The sequence below is a fragment of the Carlito syrichta genome, unplaced genomic scaffold (assembly GCF_000164805.1).
Source record: "Carlito syrichta isolate Samal-C Ts95f unplaced genomic scaffold, Tarsius_syrichta-2.0.1 Scaffold301634, whole genome shotgun sequence".
In the NCBI taxonomy this organism is placed as follows: Eukaryota; Metazoa; Chordata; class Mammalia; order Primates; family Tarsiidae; genus Carlito; species Carlito syrichta.
In genome coordinates, this window is record NW_007245730.1 from 358,839 (window position 1) to 369,816 (window position 10,978).

A 10,978-nucleotide genomic window follows, 5' to 3' on the forward strand; every position below is an offset into this window, starting at 1 on the left:
TTTTTTTTTTTTTTTTTTGGTAGAGATGAGGTCTCACATGTTGTCCAGGCAGGTCTTCAACTCTTGGGCTGAAGCAATCCTCTTGCCTTGGCCTCCAAAGTGCTGGGATTACACCAGCCACCATGCCTGACCTTTTTGTTTGTTTAGATTAATTAAAAAAAATTTTTTTTGAGATTAATTGTAATTAATTTTTTTTTGAGTCGGGTCTCTGTGTCACCCAGGCCGGAGTGCAGTGGCATGCTGCTTATGGCCACCACAGCCTTGACCTGCTGGGCTCAGGCAATCCTTCTACCTCAGCCTTCCAAGTAGCTGGTACTACAGACTACGTCACCATGCCCAGGTAATTTTTTGGTTTATTGTAGAGATGAGGTCTTACCATGTTGCCCAGGCTGGTCTTGAACCCATGGACTCAGGCAGTCCTCTCGCCACTGCCACAACTAATTAAATTTTTTTGTTTAGATATTTTTTCAGATTAATTTCAGGTTTTTGGTGAATATGTCTTGTTTCCAAGGACCATTTACTTTAATATTAATGAAATGGTTATGAGGGGGAAACCTAAAGTTTTTTTTTCAATGATTTCCAGCAACATTTGGCTAAAAATGTAAGACTGACACATTTAAAATTTAAAATATAGATATTTATAGACTTGATATAGAGAAAGAAAATTTATGTATTTTGGAAACAAAAACCTGAAGAGCTTAAATTTCTTGTCAGAGGTTGTTCCTGGAACTGAGACTATAAGATCCTAGATCTGAACTCCTACTTTTGCCTACATTTTCTTTGTTTATATCAGTATACTTTGGCTTCTTAAATTTGTTGTAAATTATTACTTTTGTTGTTGGTAATTGGCAGTGTCTCCTCTCATGTTAGAATCCTGGGTTGTTTTTAGTTCTTCCCACTTTATATCACCAGAGGTCAGTTTAGGCCTTAGTCTTGCTTTTCCTGCCTTTTCTTCATTTTAATTCTCACTTTTTTAGTTGGTACCTTATAACATTTTTTTTTTTTAATTTTTTAATTTTTTTTGAGTTGGAGTCTCACTCTGTCACCCAGACTGGAGTGCAGTGGCTGCTTTCGGCCACTGCAGCCTCGACCTGCTGGGCTCCGGCGATCCTGCCGCCTCAGCCTTCCAAGTAGCCGGAATTACAGGCATGCACTACCACGCCCGGCTGATTTTTTGATTTATTGTAGAGATGAGGTCTCGCTGCCCAGGTGGGTCTCGAACCCGCGGGCTCAGGCAATCCACTCACCTCAGCCTCCCAAAGGCACGGGATTATAGGCTGAGCCACCGAGCCCGGCTAACATTTTTTTTTTTTTAAGAGATGGAGTCTCTTTTTGTTGCCCAAGCAGGAATGCAGTGGTATGATCGTAGTATACTGCAGCCTCGAACTCCTGGACTCAGGTAGCCTGTCCGCTTCAGCCTCCCTAGAACTGGGACTACAGGCATGCTACCATGCTCGGCTAATTTTAAAAAACTTACTGTAGAGACAGGGCTTTGTTATGTTGCCCAGGCTAGTCTTGAACTCCTGGCCTCAAGCAGTCCTCCTACTCTGGCCTCACAAAATGGTGGGATTACAGATGTGAGCCGCCATAGCCAGCTGGTCCCTTATAATCTTATACTGGAATTACTTTAATGACTTCCTAACTGCTCTCCCTTTTCCAATTTGTTCTGTACTATAAACTGCTATCAAACTTAACATTTAGGGAATGCTACTTTTTTCCCATATCTTTCCCCTGGCTTTGACCCCGTTATGGTTTTCTGTTGGCGCATTTTTTGTCTTACTCTGTCCTCCAGGTGGAGTGCAGTAGCATACTCACGGCCAATGTAACCTAGACCTGCTGGGCTCAGGTGATCCTTCTGTCTTAGCCTTCCAAGTAGCTGGAACCACAGGTGTGCACCACCATGCCTGTCTAATTTTTAAAAATTTATTGTAGAGTCAAGGTCTCACCAAGTTGCCCAGGCTAGTCTCAAACCCCTGGACTCAGGCAATCTTTTCACCTTCACCTTCCCAAAGTGCTGGGATTACAGGTGTCAGCCACCACACCCGACCCATCAGCACATTTTGTTTTGTTTTGTTTTGAGTTGGAGTCTCACTCTGTCACCCAGACTGGAGTGCAGTGGCTACTCCCAGCCACGCAGCCTCGACCTGCTGGGCTCCAGCGATCCTTCCGCCTCCGCCTTCAGAGGAGCCGGAATTACAGGCGCGCGCTACCACGCCCGGCTCATTTTTTATTTACTGTAGAGATGAGGTCTTGCCTGCCCAGGCGGGTCTCGAACCCGCGGGCTCAGGCAATCCACTCACCTCAGCCTCCCAAAGGTGCAGGATTACAGGCTGAGCCACTGAGCCCGGCTTTTTTTTTTTTTTTTGAGTCGGAGTCTCACTCTGTCGCCCAGACTTGAGTGCAGTGGCCATTCCCGGCCACTGCAGCCTCGACCTGCTGGGCTCCGGCAATCCTTCCTCCTCAGCCTTCCAAGTAGCTGGAACTACAGGCATGCGCTACCACGCCTGGCTAATTTTTAATTTATTGTAGAGATGAGGTCTCGGCAAGTTGCCCAGGAGGGTCTCGAACCCGCGGGCTCAGGCAATCCATTCACCTCAGCCTCCCAAAGGCGCGGGATTACAGACTGAGCCACCGAGCCCTGCTCATCAGAACATTTTTAACATGTATTTACTTTTCATGGTATTGATGTGGTATTCATACTATTTATTGTTCATCACTAGAACCTGAATATGTATATGACATACCCATCTCAAGTAGTTTGTTATCACTATGTTGGGGTTTAAATGGATCTGTGATTACTTCTTCAAGTAATTCATCATCCATTTTAGGAAACTGCACAAATACTGAGAAATTTAACAATAGAAAAATAGTAATAATACATTTTTTCTTTTTATTTCTACAGGTTCCTGTTGCATGTAAATCTTGTCCTTGTGGTTATATATTTATTAGCAGAAAACTTTTAAACGCAAAACACTCAGAGAAATCACCACCTGCTACAGGTAATTGTGAGAGTTTAATAAATTTTTAGCTTTTTTATGTAGAAATGTATAGTTAATTTTTGTGTTTAATATTTACATTTTTTGTTAAAGTTAAAAATGTAAATCTATTGAAGTGTGTTTAGCTTTTATTAGCTACTGGAATTAGCTTAAGATGTTGGTTTCATGTATGTACCATTTATTTTTACTTTTATTTTTTTGAGTTAGAGTCTCACTCAGTTGCCCAAGCTGGAGTGCAGTGGCATGCTCACGACCACCTCAGTCTTGACCTGCTGGGCTCAGGTGATTCTTCTGCCTCAGGCTTCCAGGTTGCTGGAACTACAGGCATGTTGCCACCATGCCTGGCTAATTTTTTTTTTTTAATTTTTTATTATAGAGATGAGTTCTTGCCAAGTTGCCCAGACTGGTCTCAAACCTCTAGACTCAGGCAGTTCTCTCACCTCTACCTCCCAAAATGCTGGGATTACAGGCATGAGCCACCATGCCCTGCTTGTGTATATACTATTTAAATGTTACTTCCTAGCTGGGCTTGGTGGCTTAGCCTGTAATCCCGCACCTTTGGGAGGCTGAGGTGAGTGGATTGCCTGAGCCCGCGGGTTCGAGACCCGCCTGGGCAGCAAGACCTCATCTCTACAATAAATCAAAAAATCAGCTGGGCATGATAGCGCATGCCTGTAATTCCAGCTACTTGGAAGGCTGAGGCGGAAGGATCACCGGAGCCCAGTAAGTCGAGGCTGCGGTGGCCGGGAGCGGCCACTGCACTCTAGTCTGGACGACAGAGTGAGACTCCGACTCAAAAAAAATAAATAAATAAATTTTAAAAATAAATGTTACTTCCTTTCCAACTCATAACTTTTGTAACACACTTTTTGTTTTTGGTGGATGGAGAACCATTGACGGGTGTTAAACAAGGGACTGATCTGATCTGGTTTTTAAAAATTTGCTTTTAATAGCTTCAGTAGTAATTGACATTGAGTAAATTGAACATATTTAAAGTGTATGGTTTGATAAGTTTTGATGTATGTATATACCAATCAATTACCACAATCAATATTACGAATATTCATCTTTCCTCAAAATTTTCTATTTCCCTTTTGTTATCCCCCTTCCTGCTACTCCCACCCCAGGTAACCACTGATCTGCTTTCTGTCATTATTCATATGAATAGAATCATACAGTATGTACTCTTTTTGTCTGGCTTCTTTCACTGAACATAATTATTTTAAGATTCAGCTGTGTTGTGTGCATCAATAGGAGTTTATTCCTTTCTGTTGTTTAGTAATAGTCTTTTTATGGATATGCTTCAATTTGTTTATCCATTCTCATTTTGATGGACATTTGGGTTTTTTTTCAAAATACTGGTAAAATTTGCAACAACTTTTTTTTTCATTTTTTTAAACTAGTGACTGGAAAAGTATAACTTAGTTTTGATATGAGTATAATTTTTAGACGTTATTTATTTACTTTTGAGTTGGAGTCTCACTCTGTTGCACAGGATGGAGTGTAGTGGCACACTCATTGCCACCCCAGCGTCAACCTGCTGGGCTCCTGCAATCCTTCTGCCTCAGCCTTCCAAGTTGCCAGAACTACAGGCGCTATGCTACCACATCTGGCTAGTTTTTTATTTATTGTAGAGATGTGGTCTCGCCAAGTTGCCCAGGCTGATCTCGAACCCATGGGCTCAGGCAGTCCACTCGCCTCGGCCTCCCAAGGTGCTGGGATTACAGGCTGAGCCACCAAGCTTGGCCTAGTTATTTTATTTTATTTTTTTTGCAGTTTCTTGAGTGAGAATATCCAAAAAGTAATTTTGCTTGAACTTTTTGCTTTCCCATTAATGTAGACAGGTTAGATTTACTCAGTAGATATACTTATTAAAAGATTACATTTTGTTACTTATTCTTGGATAAAATCAGACCTTCATATGGTAGTGATCTCAAAATAAAAGTAGATTGATAACAAATACATCTAAACTATACTGTTCTATATTAGGCACTGTTCTTCAGTCAGTTGATAACAGATACATGTTGAGCACCTGTTTTCTACTAGGCACTGTTCTAAGTTGTTTGATTATAGGTATATATTGAGCACCTGTTCTATAGGTGCTGTTCTAAGCCTTGGGCAAGCAGTGAGTCTACTGCTAAGGCAGAGTTACTGCTGTCATGAAACTTACAATTTTGTGGGTGGGAGATGGTGAACAAGTAAAGAGGAAAAATACCACTTTGTGACAAATGCCTTATAGGAAGTTAAAATGTGATGCTGTCCTAACAAGTGAGTGGAAGGCTACTTTTTTGTTTTTTGTTTGTTTGTTTTTGTTTTGAGTCAGCGATCTTACTCTTGCCCAGGCTGGAGAGCATAGCATAGCTTCCTGCAGCCTCAACCTCCTGGATCTCAGGTGATCCTTCCACCACAACCTCTCAAGTAGCTGGGACTACAAGTGTATGCCAACACACCCAGATAATTTTTTTATTTTTTTGTAGAGAGGCAGTCTCACTACATTGCTCAGGCTGGTCTGGAACTCCTGTCCTCAAGCAACAATCTTCCTGCCTTGATCTCCCAAAGTGCTTGGATTGCACGCGTGAGCCACCATGATTGGGTAGTTAGAGAAGGCTTTTCCGAGGAGGTGACATTTAAACTGATCCTTAATAGGAAGAACAGGCTAGCCATGATAAGATCAGTGAGAACATTTTTGACAGATGGGAATAGCAAATGTGGAAGTTCTAAGACTGGACAGTTCTGTATATTTTAGGAAGAAAACATACCATTGTGTTTGCAATGTAGACAGTAAGAGCAGGAGAGTGGAAGATGAATTAAGAGGGATAAGACAGTGGGATAGGCAGATTATATAGCGCTTTGTAAACTAGAGTAAGAAGTTTGGATTTTGATTGTAAAATGTGAGGATAAACTATCTCTGGGATGGGATGGGATGAGGGGAAGATGGCATGCTCTGATGTGAATTTCAAAAAGATCATTCTGGCTGCTGAGTAGAGAATAGTTTATAGGGGTACAGATATGGAAGTAGCTTATTTCAGTTGGTTAATTGAATGAGGATGCTGAGTTAGACAGAGAATGGTTGTAGTAGCAGATGATTCAAAAAGTATTTTTATTTATGTCTCAGGGTTCTGTTTCTCTTAGGTCTTTGTAGAAGTATCAAGAAACTTGTTTAGTTTGATTCCTGTTTCTGTTTCAGTTGCTGCCTTTTCATCGTGAGAATGAACTTAATTCATTGGTTCTTTTTTTTTTTGAGTTGGAGTCTTACTCTGTCACCCAGACTGGAGTGCAGTGGCCACTCTGGCCACTGTAGCCTTGACCTGCTGGGCTCCAGTGATCCTTCCGCCTTGGCCTTCCAAGTAGCTGGGACTACAGTAGCTGTGCTACCATTCCTGGCTAATTTTTGATTTATTGTGGAGATGAGATCTCGCCAAGTTGCCCAGGCAGATCTCGAACCCGTGGGCTCAGGCATTCCACTCACCTTGGCCTCCCAAAGTGCTGGGATTACAGGCTGAGTCACCGAGCCTGGCCAATTCATTGGTTCTTAAAGGCTGTTGCTGAATTGGCTATGTAGGATTCATTTACAGAGCTTGTTAAAAAATGGATTCCAGCCGGGCTCGGTGGCTCAAGCCTGTAATCCCTGCACTTTGGGAGGCCAAGGTGAGAGGATTGCCTGAGCTCAGGAGTTTGAGACTAGCCTGGGCAATTTGGTGAGACCTCATCTCTGCAATAAATCAAAAAAATTAGCTGGACATGATAGCTTGCGCCTGTAGTTCCAGCTACTTGGAAGGCTAAGGCAGAAGAAACGCCAGAGCCCAGCAGGTCGAGACTGCGGTGGCTGTGAGTATGCCACTGCACTCCAGCCTGGGCGACAGAGTGAGACTCCAACTGGAAAAAAAAAAAAAAAGGGATTCCTGGATCTTACTCCCTGAGAATTTGATTTGAGTATGGGAACCCTGGAACAATGATTCATTTAGTAGCTATCTTGGAGTGGTATGTCATCTCAGTGATCAGTCTCCAAAAATGAATAAGACATAGTCCCTGCTCTGAGTGGGACAAAGTGTGTTTATTTATTTTTATTTTTTTGAGTTGGCGTCTCCCTCTGTCGTCCAGACTGGAGTACAGTGGCATACTCCCAGCCACCGTAGCCTCGACCTGCTGGGCTCAGGCGATCCTTCCATCTCAGCCTTCCAAGTAGGCAGAACTACAGGCAAGCGCTACCACGCCCAGCTAGTTTTTGATTTATTGTAGAGACGAGGTCTTGCCAAGTTGCCTGGGCAGGTCTTGAACCCATGGACTCAGGCAGTCCACTCGTCTTGACCTCTTAAAGTGCTGGGATTACAGGCTGAGCCACCAAGCCCAGCCGTGAGTTTATTTTCTAATTTAACTATTTATGACCTCCTTTTATATACCAATGAAACATGAGGCAAGAAACTCAGCAAGGGTAAAGAGAAGGGATAGATAATACAAGTATCAAATAGTTTGAACCAGTTGAATCAGAGGGAAGAATTTAGAATGATACTCATATTTCTGACTTGGATTGCTGGTTAGAAAGGAATATAAGTGGGAAAACGAGTTTTGAGGGAAAGATGAAGAATTTAATTTTGGATATAGTTGTGATACATCATCTATGTGGATTTTTTTTTCTTTTGTAGTTGGAGGCTGAGACTCAGGGAGTAGCTTCTGCTCATACAGAACTTTTAAGCTATTGGTGAATAGATAACAGAAGTCATGGAAAATGGATGAGTTTATGCTGGAGAGTTTGTAGGGTAAGAAGAGGAAGGAGTTCAGGGACTAAACTCTGGCAAACACCAGTCTTACAGACATGTCGATCAGGTCAGCTGAGAAGAAATATCAGCTATAGGAGAAAAACTGACAGCGGTATTATGTAAGCCATGGTGATGAGTGAGTTTTAAGAAGCAATGTATTATTATTTTACATTTGGAGTTTCCCGAGTCTTTCTTGTTTGAGAAGAGTGGTCTTTTGACCTTGAAACAAAGATGAATGTTGAAACCTATAAATCCCAGGAGGAGGAGAAAAACCAGTCAAAGAAACAGGAAGGAGACACATCTATGTTAGGCTATGTCATAGAAATACAGGAGGAGAGAATTTTCAGGAGAGGGTTAAGAGTATTCATAGTCTGAAAAACAGTTTAGTGGAGTATAGACATGGGGTCAGAAGTTGCAGCTTCAGATTCTAATTCTGTCACCACTTTCAAAGGAAGCTAATCACTAACCTCCATGAGCAGCTGCTATTTACTCATTTATAGGGTAGACTTACAGTACCTATGTTAGAGGATTAAAGTACATATGAAAACATCTAACATTTGCAATGATTGGTATGTTAATAGGTACTCATTCAATATTCTTTTTTTTTTTTTTTTTTGAGTTGGAGTCTCACTCTGTCTCCCAGACTGGAGTGCAGTGGCCGCTCCCGGCCACCGCAGCCTCGACCTGCTGGGCTCCGGCGATCCTTCCTCCTCAGCCTTCTCAGTAGCCAGAATTACAGGCATGTGCTACCACGCCCGGCTGATTTTTTGATTTATTGTAGAGATGAGGTCTCACTGCCCAGGCGGGTCTCGAACCTGCGGCTCAGGCAGTCCACTCACCTCAGCCTCCCAAAGGCGCGGGATTACAGGCTGAGCCACCGAGCCCGGCTTCAATATTCATTTTTACAATTAAATTTTTAAAAAGTAAGATAATCCATGGTATGCAGGCAATTGAGAAGAGTATAATTTTAAGGTCACTATAGTTTATTAAGGACTTCATCTATAGAACATTTTTGTTTTGTTTTGTTTTGTCTGGTTTTGAGTCGGAGTCTTACTCCGTTGCCCAAGCTGGAGTACAGTGACATGATCACAGGTCATTGCGGTCTCAAACTCCTGGGCTCAAGTGATCCTCCTGCCTCAGCCTCCTGAGTAGCTGGGACTACAAGTGCACATTATCATGCCTGGCTAATTTTTTTTTTTTGGTAGAGACAAGGTTACTCAGGCTGAAGTCTAACTCTTGGGCTCAAGCAGTCCACCTTCCTTAGCCTCCCAAAGTGCTGGGATTACAAAGGTGGGAGCCACCACGCCAGGCCAAAACACTTTTGTTTGTTTGTTTGTTTTTAGTCAGAGTCTTACTCTGTTGCTAGGCTGGAGTGCACTGGCACCATCACAGCTCATCACAGCCTCTCTACCTCCTGGGCTTAGGCGATCCATTCAACCCAGCCTCCCAGGTAGCTGCCACTACAAGCCTTCCACCATGCCCAGCTGTTTTTTGGTTTGTGGTAGAGACATGGTCTTGCCATGTTACCCAGGCTGGTCTTGAACTCCTGGGTTCAGGCAGTTCTCTTGCCTTGGCCTCCTAAAATGCTGGGATTACAGGCACGAGCCACTGCTCGCAGCCTCAGTTTTTTTTTTTGAGTTGGAGTCTCACTCTGTCGCCCAGACTGGAGTGCAGTGGCCGCTTCCGGCCACCACAGCCTCGACCTGCTGGGCTCTGGTGATCCTTCTGCCTCAGCCTTCCGAGTAGCCGGAATTACAGGCACGTGCTACCATGCCCGGCTGATTTTTTTGATTTATTGTAACGATGAGTTCTCGCCAGGTTGCCCAGGCGGGTCTCAAACCCGCGGGCTCAGGCAATCCACTCACCTCAGCCTCCCAAAGCGCGGGATTATAGGCTGAGCCACCAAGCCTGACTCCAGTCTCAGTTTTTGTTGTTTTGAGTTGGAGTCACTTTGTTTCCCAGGCTAGCGTACAGTGGCACACTCACGGCCACTGCAGCCTTAACCTGCTGGGCTCAGGTGATCCTTCCACCTCAGCCTTCCATGTAGTGGGAACCACAGGCATGTGCCACCATGCCCGGATCATTTTTTGATTTATTGTAGAGATAAGTTCTCACCAAGTTGCCCAGGCTGGTCTCGAACCCATGGGCTCAGACAATCCTCTCACCTCGGCCTCCCAAAGTGCTGGGATTATAGATGTGAGGCACTGAGCCTGGCCTTGGCTTTAGTTTTAAGGAAAGTAAATTAACAGATAATTTATAGAAGAAATGAAAGTGGATAATATATGTCTGGAAGATAATCAACTTCAGTAATCAGGGAAATGCAGTTGAAATGAAATATCATTCTTTTTACCTTTGACACAAGTGTAAAGTATTTCTAAGTGTTTTAATGGGTATGGCAAAGTGGATACTCTCATGCTATTGGTGGGAGCATAAATTAGCACAGCCTTCTTGGAGAGCAGTCTAAAAATAGTTGGTAAAAGTTTTAAATGCATGTAACCTAGAATCTAGAGTTTTTTCTCAATAGGTATGTAGCCTAGAGAGCCTAATTGTTGTTTATAGATACAAGAATGTGTTTACTAGGATTTTCAAGGCAACACTTAATAATAGCAAAAGGTTGTTTATAAGCCAGATGTCATCAGTAGGATAATGGTTAAATAAAGTAGGATACAACTTTTAGTGAACAGTATGTGCTGATAGAGAAAGATCTCTAAAACACTTCTGAATTTAAGAAAAAGTACAAAACAATACCTGCAGTGTGATTTCTACATGTAGTATTAATGTAAATACATAAATAGTTAATTCTATAATACAGACAGAGTCAAGGAAGACTTGTTTGTATAATTAAACATTAAAGAAAGAACCACCAATAAAGCTCTTAAAAATAAAATCTAAGCTATAAAAGATATTTTGAAATTTGAGTGAGTTGAAAGGCTTTCTTTTTATCCTACATAGTTCATGATGTGACAGGAGAAAGGAATCTATTATGTTGAATAGATTTATCTAGGTATTGTTTAAAACTCATGTTTTTCATATCTATGAATTCTTATACCTTCATAACATGCATAGAAATAGGAGAATGATATACTTGAACTATACAAGAAAACTTAGTCAAGCTGAAATGTGTACACAAAAAATTCTGTTGTAGAAATTAAGGATTTTTATTTATTTATTTTTTATTTTATTTTATTTTATTTTATTTTTGAGTTGGAGTCTCACTCTGTCGCC

The 10,978-nt window shown here is 42.2% G+C and overlaps 1 protein-coding gene across 2 annotated transcripts in view; it reads left to right on the top strand.

Annotated features, from left to right (window-relative positions):
• Window positions 1–10,978, top strand: part of CUNH16orf87 (chromosome unknown C16orf87 homolog) — a 37,689-nt gene that overhangs the window by 6,630 nt on the left and 20,081 nt on the right. For both annotated transcript variants that reach the window (XM_008055015.1, XM_021710897.1), the window contains exon 2: window positions 2,903–2,999. In XM_008055015.1, the coding sequence (XP_008053206.1) occupies window positions 2,903–2,999 (97 nt within the window). The remainder of the gene's footprint in view (window positions 1–2,902; window positions 3,000–10,978) is intronic.